At 39.5% G+C, this 19950-nt stretch overlaps 1 protein-coding gene across 1 annotated transcript in view; it reads left to right on the forward strand.

Moving 5' to 3' along the window:
* Nucleotides 1-467: 467 nt before the first annotated feature.
* LOC125299016 (CD2-associated protein) overlaps nt 468-19950 on the forward strand; it is a 157421-nt gene continuing 137938 nt past the window's right edge. Inside the window, exon 1 of the mRNA XM_048250056.1 lies at nt 468-773. Coding sequence (XP_048106013.1) covers nt 770-773 — 4 coding nt within the window. The 5' untranslated portion in view covers nt 468-769. The remainder of the gene's footprint in view (nt 774-19950) is intronic.

Below are 19950 nucleotides of genomic sequence, written 5' to 3' on the forward strand. Positions count from 1 at the left end.
GGAATAATCGAACAGACCACTGGGAGGTGGGGGAGGAGGGCACCAGAGGGAGACTGGAGAGAGGGCTGCACAGGAGATTCACCTTTTTGTCGACTAATTTGGTCTAGGCCTATATTACTTTTGTATTGCTTTTGCATATTATCATGCTTTTATTTGTTATTAATACTAGTAGCCTATTGTGGTGATTTTTCACGACCCAGATTTTTTAGATGGCCACCTTTGGACAGTCTCTGTCCATTTATTTTACTGCAGGCCTATACACAGATGAAGTCTGCTGCCAGACCCTTCTCATCTCGTTACAAATACAGATTGTTTTACTTTACACATTTTCAAACCTGATTCTGCAAAATGTCAAACCAGTGTGCAGCACTTCAACCATCACTGCGCCGGATTAAATTGAACGCGCCATTGTATTTTGGTATATTGGTCATGTGACAGTAAGGTAACTTGTCTGAACTATCGCGGGAAGTTGGTATGGTGTACTATTAGCAAAGCCAAGACAGGCGGAGACTGGGGCACAGTTCCTACAAAATAATCTTAAAATCTACCATCGTAGGCCTTCCGCAAAGGGAATGAAATCCGTTGAAATTTCATTCATCTTTATATGACATCGGAATTACCAGTTTCAAGTAACCTAGTAGCAAAATATAGGGTTAGGTACAAATACCTAACAAGCCACTTAGATAGCTGGCTAGTTAGTGAGAAAGCCAACGTAAAGCACGGGACAGGACAACATCACAGACTAAGGCTGTCCTGAATTGAAGTAGCTATGGGTGAGTTCTTGTACAATACTTTTTCATTATGTAATCACATGATCGTTTTCTTGGGACCATGTATTGGGAAAAGGTGTACAAAAGATGGAAAGACTTGCTAGAACAAAAAACGTTAACGTTAATCTTAGACCACGATGCCAGAATTTCCCGTGTAATGTAATGTTAACGTTACTATCTGGCTAGCTAGTAGCTACCATTAGCTATTCTTAAGCTCATCTAATTAGCGTGAAGTGTCACTGCAACCAGGTTGTAGCCAAACAGTCCTCACTGCAGTGCAATTGCACGAATTTAATGTTAATTTTACAGCCTATATCACAATGTAAACCCTAAGCAACATTGCAGAGTTGCTTAACATGATCTATGGTGTGTGTTTAATGCAGGTGATTAAGTAAGGGTTGACGTTAAGTAAGGGTTAACAATTATATTTTGCAACGTAGAATTTTGCTATAAAATAACACGATTGCTGAGTTTAAATACATCTAGCTAACATTACCTAACGTTAACGCTAATTTTCACCTCGACAGCTTCATTTTTCACTCGAAGTTAACGTTAACGTAAAACCATTGAGCTTGAAGTTACAGCCTGACGTTAGCAGCTACGTTTGTTTTTCTCTTGGTTTGACTCTTGGTATTATTACAAATTTACAAAAGTTGGTAGAAAGTTAAGCTGTTGGTATTACTTGCTGTCTATAGCCTATTGAATATGTGAATGTCGTTTGATTACATCAGTAATTTACAGAATAGAAAGAAATTGACCCTGACGTTACCAGGAAGTGCTTGAGTGAAAGTTTTCACAACCAGATTTATTCAAATTTAACAGATTGATTCCCTTATTTTCTTTTGGGGTGACTGAGTGATCTTTCTTACTAAATCGAGGTTGTGTAGGCCAATTTACAGTGTCATTCTTTGTTCTTATCTTAGAATGGCCTGTTAGCATGAATGGTGAAACTATGCAGGCACACACATTGGTTGTTTTCTCTGTATGCTTTAAAGCGGATTTAGCCCTTTGATGTATGCTATTTGGACACTCTAGCCAAAAAGTTTTTGCGCACCCCAGGTTTGCACTATTTGTGATGGGATCTGGGAAAACCCATCACATGGTGAAATTTCACCCACTTATGATTCTGATGCCATCTTAGCAACATCCAGGATTTTGTGAGTATGGTATCCAGGATGTTGCTAGGGGAGGGTATTCAGGATGTTGCTAGGATGGTATCAGAATCTCAAGTTTGAAATTTCACCAGAGAGGTTTGAAATGGAGCAGCAATCAAGGATTTTTGATTTCACCATGTGATTGGTTTTCCCAGATCTCATCACATTTTTTGCCGTCTTTCATCTGTATTGTAAACATAATCCTATACTGCATCCAGACAAAATCAGACTATGCAGAGCAGGGAACAACTGAGCATGCAGGGGCATGGACAGGTTTAAGGATCACTTGTTTTGTAGGGGAGAGTTCTGTGGGTGGAACACACAATTTTAATATTGGTAGATCATTGTTGTTTAATTGTAGGAAACCAAAATCAAGATCAAGAATAAAATTCAGTTAATTGTGCTGCCCTGCTACTAGGCTTATTTTCAGTTAGAAAAACAAACAAAAACTTTAGAACTAGGCCAACATCCTCTTATGCCAGACTGTGCTACTGTTCCTGTGTCATACTGTTGTTCTCATTCAGAATTTCAACAAGCTTCCATCTCCCATCATGTTCATAGCATCATATGTTGCTGCTGGCTCACAACCAACACACCATCTTGAACTGTGAAGGTGATAAATTGGTCACTTTTGCCATGTAACTAGATATAAGGGGCACCAAGTATAACATGTAAGAAAATTAGGAATTTCTAGTCAGCAGTAGCAAATTCAACAATCAACTGCAATTCCGCATGATCCTTACAAATTTTGCACAGATTTTGCGGACAATGAATTTAGTGAAGAAAAAAACGTGTAGGCCTGGTATATAATGTAATAATGACAACAATCATAGGATAATATGGTATCATTGAGAACAGGGTAAGGGGGTAATGCTGCCCCCCCCACTCTGTCTTCTTTCTATTGGGTTTACATTTAATGTAGTTCAATTCGTCAGTGACTGACAAGTAATTATATCTTAAAGAGGCGATCAGTCATTATTTGCCGTTTTCCGCTCCTTGGTAGACGTCGCACAAGTATTGCTTTTTTATTGATTGTAGATTTTACATCCTCGTAAACCTCAAGGAGGACTTGTTGTTGGAGTATGGAAAAGTATGTTGCCCTTTTTTGCCATTATTAATCATGCTTTCGACGCTCAGTAGGCTAGATGATTTCTCTTGTCGTGAACATGCACAACAATCGGTTAACCAATACAGTGGTGATTGAACTAAGTTATTTGGAACTGACATCTCCGGGTTAGAGTTCAAGCGATAGGCTATGGGTTTTTCTATGGCTGATGCCAATCAGGATCAGCCAATGGCTGATGCTGCCGTTTTTTGGCCAATATTTGGATGTTTTTTCCTCTTTGCAGGGGAAATGCATTTGCAGGATAAAATGTAGGCTTACATAAGTTTATCTTAAGTTAAGTTATTATTAGTGTATCTTAACAAAAACAGTTATTGGACACTTATGATCTTTCTCCAATCTGCATTTTGTGTCTTCACTGCACTTATATAGCCTACTTAGAACATAAGAACAATGTTCAACAATGTATAAATTATAAGCTATATTAAATAAATGAAACAGATAATAATAATAAAAAACTAAACTAAACCATTTGTGGTGGTTGGTTTGCAGAATTAACTTGAATACAACAGTTTTTTTTAACAAATTAGCACAGCGTGGTTATGATTCTAACCAGATTTAAGCACAATTTAGTACAACCTGGAAAATCATTATGTGGTGATCAATGTTGATATTGTGGTGGGCCGCCACAAATAAGTCAATGTATAGGAAAGACTGACTTGGGTGGTTGACATGACCTTTTTGTGGTCCTGAGTGTCAAACATAAGTAAAGAAATATCTAATCTGCAAATAAATGTGGTTATGTTCAGAAAAAGTTGTTTTATATTAACATATAGACCATTCCAGTGCCATGCCAGTCATATTCCTATATTCTACAATTTTCAGCCAAACCAGGAAAAGCTCATCGTGACTGTCCCAAGCCCATTTCACAAAGTTTGATTTTGAAGAAAACCAATACAATTAATTAAGTATTAATACAACATATCTATTTGTAAGTCTGCCGTTTTGAAAGTCCAGGCAAACTATTTTGAACCAGCCCTGAACAAAACGATTTTGTCCCAAAAATCGATATCATATGGTGTGACCCGAAATACTGTCCAACTGTCCGGCCAATTGTCTGAAGACCTTTGGGGATAGGGGATCCTTCTTCATTCAGGAAGTATAATGACATTGAATGTTTACCAGGTGAGTTATCTTTCATATTTCCTTCAATAAATCAAGTATTTCCAGCATTCAGTACCCCTTTTCGCTGTTTTTTGGTGTGACCCAGGCTTCGTATGGGTGCTTGAAATCCTTGAAAATGCCTGACTTTTAATGTTGCTTTTTCAAGGTTTGAGAAGTGCTTGAATTTTGGATAAAGTGCTTGAAAATGCTTGAAATTGTAACTATTTCTTTTGATACAAATTAGAGCTTCACCGATAGATCGGCTGGTGACCGGAATTGGCCGATTTTCACGTGATCGGCCATGACCGGCAGCCGGCCGGTCACTCTGAGACATGCCGATTTTATGCCGGTCAAATGCACTCGCCCGCTGCAACTGTAACAACACCCAGCTGAGTTTGCAAAGTTTGAAGAAGCTAGCAACCAGGCCAACACTCAGGGCTGGACGTAGGGCTGGGTATAAAAAAAAAATCTTGGATTCCGGTTTCCGATCGACCCTGTCAATTTATGTGCGACCCAAATTTATTTTATGAGCTTGGGGAAGAAATAACACTAAATACATGAAATAAATCCACAAATAAAAGGCGAACTATAATTACATGAATTACCCCTTGCGTTATGTATAGGGATGAGCGTATTCTCTCTTTTACAAAGTAGCCTATGCACAGCTGTTCACGAAGACGATTGTTTTTGTCACTTACCAAGGCACTCACAATTTTGTCCAAACACCGCAACTTTTTCGCAAATTTGACCAATCATCGTAGTTTCACAGTGAAATTTCACCTACCACAACTGAGCCAGATGGCACACTTACTTCTGCACCTTCTGCATATGACACCAAAGACTGCCCTAACGTGTTCGTTCCTCTACAGTTTTGATGACAATAAATAGAAGGCTAACGTTAATGATCTGCTTACTTTCATCTCTCAACCTGGTGTTGCTAACCTACCTAGACTATGAAAGTAAGTTAATTAAGGCCTACTTGGTTTACTGACATTTGAGTAGGCTATGCAACCCATTGGCAAACGTTTACCTGGATATGTCCTTTTAGCTTATGTCATGTTTGCTAGCTTGTGGGCTTAGTTTGAGTAGTGCTACCAAAATCATAGAAATTAATAAAATTGCAAGACCTTTACCTCTTCTATGATCCAAGAATGATTTCATTCGAGTTGTTTTTTTTAACATTTATTTTAACTAATGACATAGAAGACATTCCCAATTGCATCCACATATCGTAATGCACTATGCAAAAAGTGAATTACACTCGTGGCGAACCGCGATGCAAGCCTTCCAATCCACTCAGAAATGTAATTAGGCTACTCTCACGTCCTTAAAGGGGCAGGCAGTCAATTAGACGTACACCACCAATGTAATGACATTAAACAGAAGTGTAGTCAAATAGTTTAAATCAATATGAAATTACTAGATACTTACTTGGCTATTAGTAATTATGCAGGCCACAGACTATGAATTTTTAAAAAGATATGAACTTAATATGAATTACAAAATATATGAATGTATTGAAACATATGACATGATGCCATCTCTTTAGGTGACTGTCTTTTTTGGACAGTTCTACGAAAGGTTATACTGCTTTGTGAATTACCTCAGTCAAAGCATTTTCACAAATAAAGTAGGCCTACTTTGATTTTCTGTAATCCTTACTGTTTAGCTTTGATTATCCTTTTTTTTAATAAGCATCAAGATTATCAGTGTGATTTAGGTCTTACTAACCTTAATTGCCCTAAATTCAAAAAAAAAAAATTGCAACTATTTTTGCAATTTTCACATCCTCCCGCAATTTCTCCACAAGAAACGGCTAAAAACACCGCAACTTCCATCCAGGCATTTTAGGTCGTAACAGTCTCAAAAAACCTCGTGAAATCCTGGAGGGACTGATTTTCTACCTATCCCTTACTGTCACTGGGGAAAAAAAAAAAAAATTCCCTACCGACCCATGGCCTCAACTGACAACCAACAGGAACCAAACCTTTTTTTTTTTTTTTGTGCCCTACACAGAAAGCACTAATAGGCTATTGAGTTTTCCTATGCAGCGAACGCTGTGTTTTGCCATATTGCGTGGAATTTACTAAGCTGTCACTTCATAGGCTACGTAAACATCGCTCATCACCGCCCATCACTGCCGCTAATTGCGTGCCCGCAGCTGAACGGAGATAACCGATTGCGACATTAAAAAGAATCAAAGTTTAGCGATCATAGGCTACATGATGATAAGATGTCAACAAGCAGCGACATACAGTAGCTCTAGTAGTTCTACTCCACTTAAAAAAAATACTAGAACTATTGCACGTAGACTAGGGCTATGCCTAGCAGATTGAGAAGTGAATGTTGTGAAAGTGAACAAACGATAGCCTATTAGAAAGGCAAACAAAAGTTAAAGTTGCTTTTGACATTGTAGCCTACAATGAAGAAAACTGATGCTCTGAATACTGAATCAGCTGTCTCTGAAAGTTTCTATAGCCTAATTGATGCATTTAACCAGAATTTGGAAGTTTTTCACCTCAAAACAGACGTGCGCTGTTTTCATATTGTGAAGCACCTAATCGCTATTAGCACTTCTCCTCCCCTGTGTTTGCGTGATAGTCTACTCCCACTTTTCCCTCGCCCTCCCATAAATTCATCAATGCATATGAAAATATGTTCCATGCAGCATGTTCAAATGTATCATGAAAATTGTTCTTATATCTTTAGTTGGATATTGGATGTGAGAAGAAAAAAATGGATGTTCCATAACAGTGCATTCATATTAGTAGTCTGTGAAATGAATGTCCCACACCGTAGTTGGCATTATAACATTATAGCATATGGCATTATAATTACACTGGCATTATAGTTTGATAATGCAGCTGAAGTTAGACTTGAAGAAGAATCTGTCTAATCACCGGTTCCATTTTTTTAACAGCCATTTCATTATTGATAAGTTGATTACACTTCTATATTAACATGTTCTATTAAGGAAAAGATAGAAAATAAGTATTTGTGTGTGCTGTAAAATGGTTAGAAGAAATTAAATCGTAATCGGCTAAAATCGGTATCGGCAGGTGAAACTCGGAAAAATCGGAACCGCAATCCGGTGCATCTCTAATACAAATAGCTATCTACAAATAGTTTATTAGATGCAGAAAGTCGGAGAGTTTAAATGCCATGGTTCTCGCCTGGTCTCTGTGTGTGTGACTGACCTGCCAGTCTGTTTTCATGTGTGACCCATGCCCCCCTGCACACAGTCGGAGATGACTGCACCAACATGTGAGTGAGGTTACCGTTTTAATGAGCGTTGGTTAGAAAACAGCTATTTTGGACTGCTGAACAGAAATCATGTAGGGTCATACAGATGCATGGCTAGCTAGGTCGCCATTAAAGCTATCATGTATTGAATAGGCTACTTAGCTCCAGTCATTGGACGACAAGGTGTCTCATGCAGCTCACATAAACTTCAATACCACAACTCACAAATCTATTATATATAATATAAATAATATAAATAATCATCTGACCTGAGCAAAGGCTGACTTCAAGGCCTACTCAAAATGTTATGCTGAAACTCAGTGGAGTTGCAGCTAGCTAACCTGCGACAAAAGCTATGCTGACAAAAGCTATATTAATGTTATATACAGTATAGATATTAGAGTCTGGTTCAATAGTGTATATATAGTAGATAATAGTAGTTGTAGTTATATGGATATTATATAAGAATTATATTGATTATTGGTCAGTTATAGAGACAGGAAAAGGGAAATCAGGCAGAAAGGTGGAAATGTAAAGGTGTGGAGACAAAGTTAGGAGAAGAGAGGGAAATAATAGGCAAAGGGCCCTCACAAGTGAGTGAGAGTCAAGATGTGACACTCACTGTGTCAGAAAGTACCAGCTCTGCAGCCTATGACCCTGCAATTTATAAATGCAACATTCACTACTCTGATGAGGAGAAGCAGAGCATTCTTAATAACAGATGGAGCAGGAACCTGTATAAATATCCTCAAAAGCAATTGGATAAAAGGCTCTTGAAATATACAGTGAGGGTGGTAAGCAATTCTTGAGGTGGGCCAGGACCAGCCTCTCGAAGCACTTCATGATGATGGGGCTGAGTACAACTGGACAGAAGTCATTAAGGCTTGTTGCAGTTGAGTGTTTTGGCACCGGCACGATGGAGGTGATTTTAAAGCACGTGGGGATAGCCGCCTGGGCTAGTGACAGATTAAATATGTCAGTCCAAACCTCAGTCAGCTGTACAGCACAGCCCCTGAGTACATGTCTGGGGATACCATCAGGGCCAGCAGCCTTACGTGCATTAGTCCTGCTCAGTGCTGCACACACATCGGTGGTGCTGGTGATCTGCAGAGACCACTGCCTTGATGGCCATCTCCTTGTTGTCCCTACCAAAGCGGCCATAGAAGTGGTTCAGCTAGGGCTTTAACGATATGCGATTCGAAACCGAAATCGCGACACTCATATCCACGATACTGGAAATATAGCCTTTGCCTACAGCATCTCCTTAACAGTAATGTTAACAAATTGACCGCATATGACAAAGGAAAACAAATTTGGTCACTCAAGGCTGTGCCACAGCAACCAGTTTAGGCTACAGTCCTACCCAATAGGCCTACTCGAAGCGGCTAGCGTTGTCTGATGGTTGAGTGGGTTAATGCACGTATTTTCAGAACATGTCTGCAACTTTCAGGCAGTCCTGAGTTCGAATCCAGGCAGGAGTAATGATGCGACGTTTTTCTACGCAATGATGCGACGTCTTTTTATTGAATCGAAGTTGTAGCCTACTACAGACAGTCGACGAGGCGTTCTGAAGTAGCTTAGGCTGGGTGTAGGCTACTTTGAAACTTCTGCGGGGTAATGGGAGCATTTGTTTTTAAAACATAACTGGCATCTGTCCATTCCAACCATTATTAGGCCTAGGCCTATTTTAATCATTTTGTTTTTGCAAGGTGTTGCTCCTGGCAAGACTTGTTTATAAGATGTTTGGTGATTAATTGATAGCTGTTTTTGGGACATGTTAAAATTTCTTTATAATGTGCGCATACTAGGGCTGCACGATATTAGAAAAACATGCGATATGCGATAACATTATTGAGTACTGCGATCACGATATAACTTGCGATATTTAAATATGTAACGTTTTCCTCCATTCTACTTGCTGTTAGCATAGACTGATGCATACTTAAAAAAAAGAAATGCATTGATTCCATTCCAACATTATTTTTATTAGGAAAAATGTGGCTACAATGGCAATGCCGGCCATAAATCATCTTAGCCTTTGAAACATTTCCTGCTATGGTCAACAAAATTAAGTTGAAATAAATAAAAACATGAAAACTACTTAAAACATTCAAAAATTATTTAAAATAAATGTAAACATAATCATTTAACTGCATGCCAACTTAAAATGGTAACTTTTTTCTGACCACTAATTTATTGAGTCAAGAACGTGTTGCAGAATGGGGTCTGGTGGCTTACATTATGACATGAAAAACAACATAAAATAACAATAATAAAAACAATAATACCATTATGGTGAGTTCTTGGCCAAAAAGGCTAGCACGAGGAATAAAGTGCAACAATGTAGTTAAACTAAAATACACATGGTCGAGAACAAACACTGTGTGATGACCATCATTGGCATCATCAAGGCAATGCAGTGCAACGTTAAAGTGTGTGTGTGTGTGTGTGTGTGTGTACACATGTGTGAGGATGCTTTATGGCAAGTTTTTGGCTAAGAAAACAAGCATGTTTACTTTGCTAGGTTTTAAGCATGTGCGTTGGCATGTCACAACATTCCCTGATGTACTAAAAAGTCTCTCTGAAGGTGAACTACTTGCAGGTATACAGAGATACTTTCTAGCTAGTTTACTTAGCTGTGGAAGTGAACCCCGTGGAGTCTCCACCAGGTCAGAGGGTCTGCCTCACTATCTATGGTAGGCGACAGCAAGTAGCTGTTCAGTTCAGCTTCTACAGCTCGTTCCAATTGCACAGAAGGTGAAACAGGGATTGGGGCCGTCTTGAAGAAACTGCCCAGTGATTTTTTTTTTTGCTTTCTTCAAAGTGGTGCTAGGTGGATCCACACTCTGGGCCCCACTGTCAGCAGGACATCTCTCCTACAACAGAGAAAAGAATACAGAGTGAAAGAAAAAAAATTCTCACTACATATTAGTAATATGTCATGGTTTAAGATCATGCAATATGTGTATTTGAAATTACCATTATAACCTAATCACCTTCCATGCGGTTGCTTCCATTTCTGACATCACTCTGGTCTTAATGTCTGCAACCTTGTCACTGTTAATGTAGCTTTCTTTGAATCTGGGATCCATGAAGCATGCCATGTCCAGAAGTTCTTGGGTTGCAGAGTCATCATATTTACAGCTCATGTAGTTTAGAATTTTCATCTTAATGGATTTTGTTAAGTCAGAGTCGTCTTCCTTCTCTGCAAGAACTGATGTCTTCATCAGATGAAGAACTGGCTTCACATATGAAACACTTACGTAACTCTCACCTGAGAGTGCATTGGTAAATTCTTGCAGAGGCTGTAATGCCTGGTTTACAGACTCCAGCACATCCAGGTCCTGCCAGGTAGGTACCAAATGCCTTAATTTTCTGTCTTCTGACAGGACATTAGATGCCCGGTGCTGCTCAAGGACTCTATCATTTTTTGCCTGGATCCCCACCATGTTTGGCATTCTGTAACGAGTGAGTGTTCTGGGAGGTTATGCTCCTGCTGTTTTTTCTGCCTTTTTTAGCGCCATTTTCTCTTTCCAGCTATGGGAGAAATGTCCCACCAACTTCCTGCAAAGTCCAGTTGCTCGAGAAATGCGGCCATCATCTTACAGAGCATTTTCTAAGGGGCAGGCAGAAGATTAAATATCAGACAGGCATGTATGATTTCAAACATACAACAGCCTAACAATACCAGCAGTAGGACTACAACATTCCAGACAATGAAAAATCACCTATTTAGAAGCTTAATTTGTGTATACCAGAATTAAAATAAATAACTTGCATAAAAAGCAACATGCTATACAATAGTTATTTCTTATTAAGAAGTAATGAAATCTTTACTTTCTATCTTGTCAATGAATAATTATACCTTGTCATAAAACAATAATAGTAAGCTATAGTACAGAGTAAGGTACAGTGACAATCAGATCAGTTTAGGCTAGGCCACTTACCGATGGCAAGGTGTAGCCTGTGGCCAAAACACTGAAGTCTGACCCAGCTGTTCAATTGAGTTGCCGTCACGACGTTGGCGCCGTTATCCGTGGTTATGCACACTTGCTGGTCTTCCTATAAATTCCAACTGGCCAATACTTCACGTAATCCAAACGCTATATTTTCACCAGTGTGCGATTCGGGGAAGTATACAGTCTCTAGACACCGTGTTTTCAATTCAAAATCTTCGGTGAGGAAATGCACGGTGAAATTCATGTAGGGCTGTGTTGGACGACTTGACCAAAGGTCTGTTGTACTTGCATAGTAGTCAGCTCCACCAAGTTCGAGGTTAACTGTTTTCCGACATGTGTCATACATTTGGGGAATGGCGACATGAGAAAAATAGTTCCGTGATGGAATTTGATACCTTCGGTCAAGTTGCTCAATCATCTCCACAAAGCCCGCTCTGTTTACGGTATTCATAGGCATCATGTTTTTAACCAAAAACCGTGCGATGGCCGCCGTTATACCTTTGTGGCGCTTTGATGATTTCACATAAGGAGTTACACTCTCAACTCTGCTGAATTGAAGTCACTTGAATGTTACTGCTAGATGCTGCTGGACTTGGCATAACAGTAGCGGCTTTTTTGCTTAAGCTAGCTTTTTGGACCTCTTCATACTGATCTTTATGATTGTGTTGCAGGTGGCTGTGGAGATTGGTTGTGTTGCCTCGGCAAGTTGCGACCACTGCTCGACACGTCTTGCAAAGTACCTGTGTTTAACGCGTCATCCTTCCTAAAACCAAAATATTTACATATAAAAGACGTGCTTTTTCTTTTAGCCACCAATTCCTCTTCACCCAAGTGTACGCTCGACTCACTACCTTCAGCCATCACGACTTCTAGCTCCCTCCTCAACACCTAAAACACCACACACCTAAACTGGTAGGGGGCGGGCTTCGGCAGCAAGACAGATTGGTAAAATAATGTTGACGTTCAGAATGTGAATACAAGGCACAGAAAATGTAGAACTAGCCATAATTATCGAAAATTAACTAATCTTTGTCCATCGCAATTGTTGATATCGCGATAACGATACATTTTAGATATATCGTGCAGCCCTAGCGCATACGAGAAGAAAAACGACTTGATGCCATTTTGGGACATTAAGCTACGTTAAGCTTTTTCACGTTAAGGATTTTATGTCCTTAATTTATTTATATTTAGGCTACTTGAGCAAACCCTGGATACTTTTATTGCCACACAACAATATTGGTGGTAGCCTATTTGTTGTTACATTAGCTTCAGAAAGCACCGCTTCAGAAAGCTGCACTGCTTGTGAAAGAAGGGGGTGGGGGAAGGGAGCTTGCAGCCAAGTGTTGGAAAAATGCATGCGAGCACAAACCGAGAGAACAGTGAAGGAGTGGCCGATCCTGGAGACCCGTAAAAAAAGTGAGCGCAAATATGGCACAAACCGACAAAACAGCGAAGGAATTGTCAAACCAATTCAATTGCCAATAGTTTTTGCGCCTTTTTTATTCATGCAACTATAGACTATATTACTATGATCGAGATGGCCTATTCACATTGTGTGTTCACCAGCGAGAGTAAAATAAATGTTTTAAAAGCTGTGTCATAGGCTATTTGCTACGATATTTAGGCTACCTCTGTTACAACAAGTCTGCCCATTCAACTTTTAACTATAGGCTATAGCCTATAGAACAGTCTAATTTCGCGTGTCAATTCAAAGACCTGTTATTTCCATTTTTGGATTAGACAAGCCAGTCTCTATGCTGTGGCAGGGCACACCCAATGGAAATAAATTAACGCAACACAACACAGACCCCACTTCTCTCGCGTCAGTCACTGAAATGAACACAACACAGAACCAGCTTCTCGCGTCAGTCACTGACCGTACAGTGGGCATCGCTTTCAAATGACCACTTCATTCGTGCGCGTGCAGCGGCGTGAAGCTCGCGGAAGCTTTAGGACCACTTTCAGCCACTGTACATCGCTCTGCCTGCCGTCCCTTACATAATTGTTGCCGAGAGTAATCCCAGCCTACGAAATCAATAACAAAATAAATCATGCATAATTAAACATTACCTCGATTTAGGCTACTTGGGTATGGCTTAAGGCTTGACTACACGAAAATCGAAATTTGCTGTCTACATTATTGTCAGTGTTGGGGTTAACGCCTTCATAAAATCAAAACAGTGGTGTGATAATTGAGCCAGTAGAGAAATAACTGTTCAGAATTAATCTGTAGCCTTGGGTAGGCTTCTGCAGAAAACAATGTTGTTGCCGATTTAATACTATCTGGCGGCGTTTTTAACAGGCTCTGCATAATAGAGGCTTAGACAACTATGACCCACGTTTTGGTTTAAGTAAATTAATTTGCCCTACTTCTTGACTGCAATGTAGACAATTGACTGCTTGACATGTCATTTTTATTTTTCTGTACAATAAACAATTACATCTGCTTTATGCATGAATTACATTCATATTTGGCTGACTGCAGGCCGCCACTTCCCTCCCCATATTCCAAGATTAAGATAGTATGAAGTGCTTTTTTGTAAAAAAATAGTTAAAACGAATAGCTATTTGCAATTTGACAAAACACTGGTCCTCATTTTCTGCGAATCACGAGGGGCGATATGAGCCTGTTGCATTTAGTTAGATGTCGAGTCCGCATAATGTTTGAAAACCACTGGCTCGTAATCACAATAATTTAACACCACGACAGTTGGATAACCTACTTCATCATGTCCCCATGCCTACATTTTTTGTGAGTAGCATAGAGATCGTTAAAAACAAAAAAAAGTATGGCTCTCCGTTTGGGACATCAGCGATATATTTTTTTAATAGACTACCGTCGAAGATGCTGACTTGCAAAAACCTCCGGGATAACCGTTATCTCCACTATCATCAGTCATGCCCCTTGATCAAAGTGGGGAATGAAATAAAAGTTTGAGAACCACTGGCTTAACAAGTTACCTACAGTCCAGAACACAGAATCTGTTGCAATATTCTGATGATCGGGCGATGATATCGGCAAATGTTTGTTTTCCAAAGTAAAAATTTCACTTCACCATGCACCTTCGACAATACCTGGCCTACCTGGTATCATTACAAACATTATTCTGTGCCCTAAAACTGGCATATTTTATGGCATTGTGTCATGTAAGTTCATTGCAAAATCTAGAGAAATGTGTGAGGTGGTCAGAGGGGGACAATTGAGACACACATTGGATTGTGTTATTACTTGAACACTCCACACTATCCACAGCTGTGGTAGGCCTATCAGGGGCAGGAGGATTACTGTCAGCGCTGGCTTTATATAAAATTCTTCAACAGAAGGTTGTCTTGTTTGTGGAGCTTTGCTTCGCTTCTGTAATTTCGCTTCATTTTAAATGAGGGCTTCCCTCAATGACCCTCGAGAATAAATAAAGGTTGAATGAATGAATGAATGCAGGCTTGCCCAAAATAAAGGCATGTGGTTTCGCAGCCTACAGTAAATAACAGACCCGCCAGAATGTGCGTTATGATGCTTTTTTACGAGCAAGATGTTTTGGTACCCTACGCACACTGCATGTTCTTAAATAACAATGGTCATCAGTAATATTCAACCATTAATTTGGGTAAATGGGCAAGCGTGACCACCTTGATTGGCTGATGATTGTAACGGGCATGATTCCAAACACCTCCCTTACGATGATTAGTGACAGGTCTCAGAATCGTCGCTACACAAGGGCGGAAGATGATGAATAACTGGGGCGTGGGCTATTCACAAAGGCTTTTATCTTACTACTAGGAGTAGGCTACTCCTAAATCGCGACTTCAAGCACAAGATTTTAGATTGGAGTTTTCTCTTAAAAGTTATTCACAAAGCCTTTCAGACAACTCTTAAACTAGGGTGAGTCTTTAGTGGCTATGGATGGCGTCATTACTCATGCACGAGCTTGACTGAAGTGACCACCTTGATTGGCTGACTATTGTAAAGGCGGGGAATTCCAAACACCTCTCTTCCGATGATGACTGACAGGTGACAGGTGGGAGAATCGTGCACACTACACAAGTAGTGCGAAGGGGCGGAAGATGATTAATAACTGAATAAAAGGCCTAGCCTAAATTAATAAAGAGTAAGGCAAAACAAATAGCTTAGTAGCCTAATGAAACAGGCCTATGGATTGATGCAGTAGCCTACCTTTGCAACATTATTAAATGAATCTGTCACCATATCCCTAGGCTCGTTTGCAAAGAGGAGAACATTTTAATTTGATTCACAATGAAACGTTACATTACATTTACATGTTAACAATGAGTAGTTTTGGTTGTTGTTGGTGGCGTTATTGCATCCCTTTTATGAATGCAAAATTGTTCCTTTCTAGATTGGAAGCTCCTGTTAGCATAGGCTATTTCAAAACATCATAGCGTAAAATGCCACAAAAAGCTGTTTATGAATAGGTCTTAGTGAGTTAGGAGTCCTCTCGACTTAAGCTGTTCCAGACTTAGGTGCTACATTTAGGTCTAAAATGCTTAAGTGAATTACTTTTTGTGAAAAATTAGGAGTCCTAAAGTTAGGAGTGACCGCCCATTATTTTTAGGAGTTGCTCCTAAATTAAGCCAGTTAGGAGCTACTTTTAGCCTTAAAATTCTTTGTGAATCTGACCCCTGAATAAAAGGCCTAGCCTAAATGAATCAAGGCAAAACAAATGGCCTAGTAGCCCAATGAAACATGCAGGGATTGATGTAGTATCTTTGTAACATTATTAAATTATTCTGTTACTATGCCTACGTTTGCAAAGAGAACATTTTAATTTGATTCACACTAATGTTACATTTAATTTACATGTTGACAATGATTAGCCTAGTTTTGGTTGTTGTTGGCGTTATTGCATGTTAGTTATGCCTACAATGCAAAATTGCTTCCTCGCTGATTGGAAGCTCCTGTAGCTGCATAGGATTTCAAAACCGCGGGTTTGTGAATAGGTCTGTGAGTAAGGAGTCCTCTTGACTTCTTTTAAGCTGTCAGAGGTGGGAAGGTGTGATTTTTTTGGGGGAAGGGCGGGATTAACTGGGCACAATTGTCTGATGGCCCCATTCCCCAGCCAACGTGAATCGGGTGGTTAGTTAATAGGCCTATCGTTGAAGATTTTTCCTGCCATCTAAGGCACGAGGCGCATCTGTGAGGCCAAGCCTCACCAAGTAGCTTCGTTTGTTTACAACTAACATTCCATTTAATTAAACTGCTTTATAGGCTATGCGAAATAGTTTTCAACATTTTGAATATTAGTGTCGGGTGAATTGAAATGTTCTCAAAGTAGCCTTATGGCTGAAAGCTGCTTGTGACCCCCTCAAGCAATATAACCATACAAGCGGCGCTTCCTGCACTCATTGTTTCAAAAGGAGTAATTTTGGCTTTGTCAGAACTGAAGAAGAAGTTGGACGACACGGCACAGGATGCCCAATGAAAATAAATTAATTAGCGCAACACAACACAACACAGAACCAGCTTCTCTCCACGGCAGTCACTGACAGTAACCTAGAATAAATGCATGGGGAAAAACACTTCCCCATGACAAAGACATCGTAAAACACTGAGCGTTAATATTTTGTCACTAGCAACATTCATCTGTCCTTTGTCAAATGTATTATGTTCCAAGTACCCTATCGTAATTCTGCTTCATAAAGTTGAACAAATACATTTGCTTATTTCACAGAAAAATATAAATAGCCAGTCTACAGTGCAGAGTTGGTAAGTTATGGTCAGCCAACCTGCAGTGAACATACAAACAGGGGAAATTATTTCTCTTGCAGCTGAGTAGCCAGGTGCGCCGCGTGAACATAAGGCCGAACATGCAAGCGTAATGAATCGTGCTCTCCACGACAATCAGCGCCGTTAAACTTAAATAGGTTAACATCACTCCAAGTTAAGCCTTCAAGCAAAGGAAAACGATGATTTGAAGACATCTGTTTAAGTTGGAAGTGCAAGGGGTAGCAACAGGGCAACACAGAGACAGGCCCGATGGCAGGGCTGTTGTGAGAGTATTAAAATATGGATATTCTCACGGAAAACATTAAAAGCGGCAAGACAGCGGGGGGAAAGTTAAAATCTCATTGATAAACCACGGAAAAAGTTGGCATGCATTGTTTTTGGTCCCGTGCACAGGGATTATTTGTCATACTATTAATCACATATGAGTATTTGTGAAATTGTGCAAACAGGCAACACATTTGAAAAGGAAGGACTGGTAGCATGCAAGCTCCACGGGGAAAGATTGATTTAAGAACGTTATCACAAAGTGTGTGGCTGTGGCGGTGGGAAGACAATTGGCAGGGAGGGTCATGTCTTTTTAACAATTCTGTCGGAGGGTCATTGAACAATTTCTAGCAGGCAAGAGAGGGTCATGCAACTTCCAACTGAAGCACTCAAAATTCCTCCGGTGGCCCCTTCAATAAATAACGACCAGTCCCTAGATTGCTGCTGGGCTATATGTCTTGGTTCTGTTAACAACTCATTGTCAAGCGCATAGCCTATCTGCGGTTGCATCCATTACAAACAAACATGCAATGTGAACGACTGGGATTGGGGAGAGCACTAAATGCTCTACTGAATAAGCCGCGAAGTCAAACCTTTAAATGAAAAACACTCTTTAATAATCCAAAAAATAAACCGCTAATGAAGTAAACTTGTGACCATCAAAAATCGTTTATAAACTTGTAACTCCATTGATACCAGGGCGTAACAGGAAGGCATTTGGCTGAGCAACGGAGGTTAATATGCTCCATGTTTTGTCCAAATGATGTCTGTCTATCATCGTTGCACTCAGAGAAAAACAGAATGTTTAATTTGTCCTGCGTCTCTACGGCTGCAAACGGGATTCATTCGCAGTTAACCAAATATTTCTTTATTAGGGCAGGGCAGGCATATTTCTGGCTATTACATTATTTCTAAACCAGTCTGCTAAAGTCTGTAGTGAAGTCTGTGTAGGGTTTTCCAGGCTCCATTTCTTTTTACGAGACACCCTGCTCACTTGAGCCATCTACCGGTTGTTTGGGTTGTTGCAGCGTCTCACTGGAAAAATACAAATTAAAGTCGCGTGATACCGCGTGATCCTGTAGCGGGACCAGCGTGAAGCTGGCCAAGTCGAAGCACTGCCCACTGTAGCCACAAGACTCATTGTTCTGCTAAGTGCATGAAACCTCATATGGTGTGACCCCATATCATATTGTGTGACCAAGTTTTCTCGACAAACCATATGATTTATTTTTCACATACTACATATGATATAAAATGCTTTTACCTACATAAATGTTTTATATATATATATATATATATATATATATATATATATATATATATATATATATATATATATATATATATATATATATATATATATTTTTGACATATGTAATATCTTTAACATTTATTATTTAAGATGTGCACCTATTACATGTATGGTGAATCATATAAAACACAGAAATCACCCCCACACACCCTCACTCACACTACGCCTTGGATGCAAAAGCTACATATTTGACATTCTGAATGTCAGTAGTCTAAGAAAATAAATCCTGGTGTTAAAGACAGCAGTAATATTAATGCTGTTATCACTATTATAAGTAATTGCAACAATCTAATCTAATGCAGGATATGTTTTTATATATCTGAAATATTTTTGAATTTGTCTTTTGACAGATATGAAGAGAATAAACTAAAAGGGGAACAACAAACATTCAGATTGAAGCCCACCTTCAAGAAGAGAAAAACCCAGTGAACCCAAGGGCTATACAATATTTGGTGGCATTCTGTACACAGTTGGGATTTTTAACAGTGAACCTTCACGTGATATACCTGTCTTAAACTCTCTGTTGTTTTTTGTGAAATACATATATTACACATTTTTGTCTTAACAGATTGTTATGTGGTGTGATATAGTGGTGAGTTTGTGTGGTGTGTTACATTTGCACAAGGAAATGCTGTAGATCTTGATGAAGTAATGATAGAAGATTATGATACTCACATAAAAAACAGGGTAGCTTTTTTTTGTCAAAGTTCACAAGCCCACAGTGCAAGAACTAAACCATGTAGGAGGCTCAAATGTTGCATGCTGGTACATAAATAGGAATCGTATGTAGCAAAATCGTCACATTTGGTCTGGATGATCCTACATGGTCATAGCTGGCCCTCAAAGTTGATCAAAATTTTATTGGAGTTTTTGGCTGGGCTCTGTTTAGGCCTTCAGAAGACATATTTGTACTCCACATAGGCTCTTGATTTATTTTCCTTACTGAGATAAGTACACAGCTATGACCATGTAGGATCATCCAGACCAAAGATCCAGATTCTGTGGTAACACATAATAATAGGCTAATATCAAGTTGATTTGCTCACTTGCACCTCTCAAGTTTGTGTTGCTAACCTACCTAGGCTATGGGATTTAGATCTACTATTGGGTTTAATGTCATTTAGAAATAGACTGTGCAACCTTTGCAACCTTTTACATCTGGAGAGAGCTCCTTGCTAACTAATCCTAGCTCCGGTCAAGTCTCATTCGTCATTAGTGCTCACTAAAATCATTAGTGAACATTGCAAGACACTTATCTCTTCAACTTGTTAGTTT

The sequence above is a fragment of the Alosa alosa genome, chromosome 8 (genome assembly GCF_017589495.1).
Source record: "Alosa alosa isolate M-15738 ecotype Scorff River chromosome 8, AALO_Geno_1.1, whole genome shotgun sequence".
Classification (NCBI taxonomy): domain Eukaryota; kingdom Metazoa; phylum Chordata; class Actinopteri; order Clupeiformes; family Clupeidae; genus Alosa; species Alosa alosa.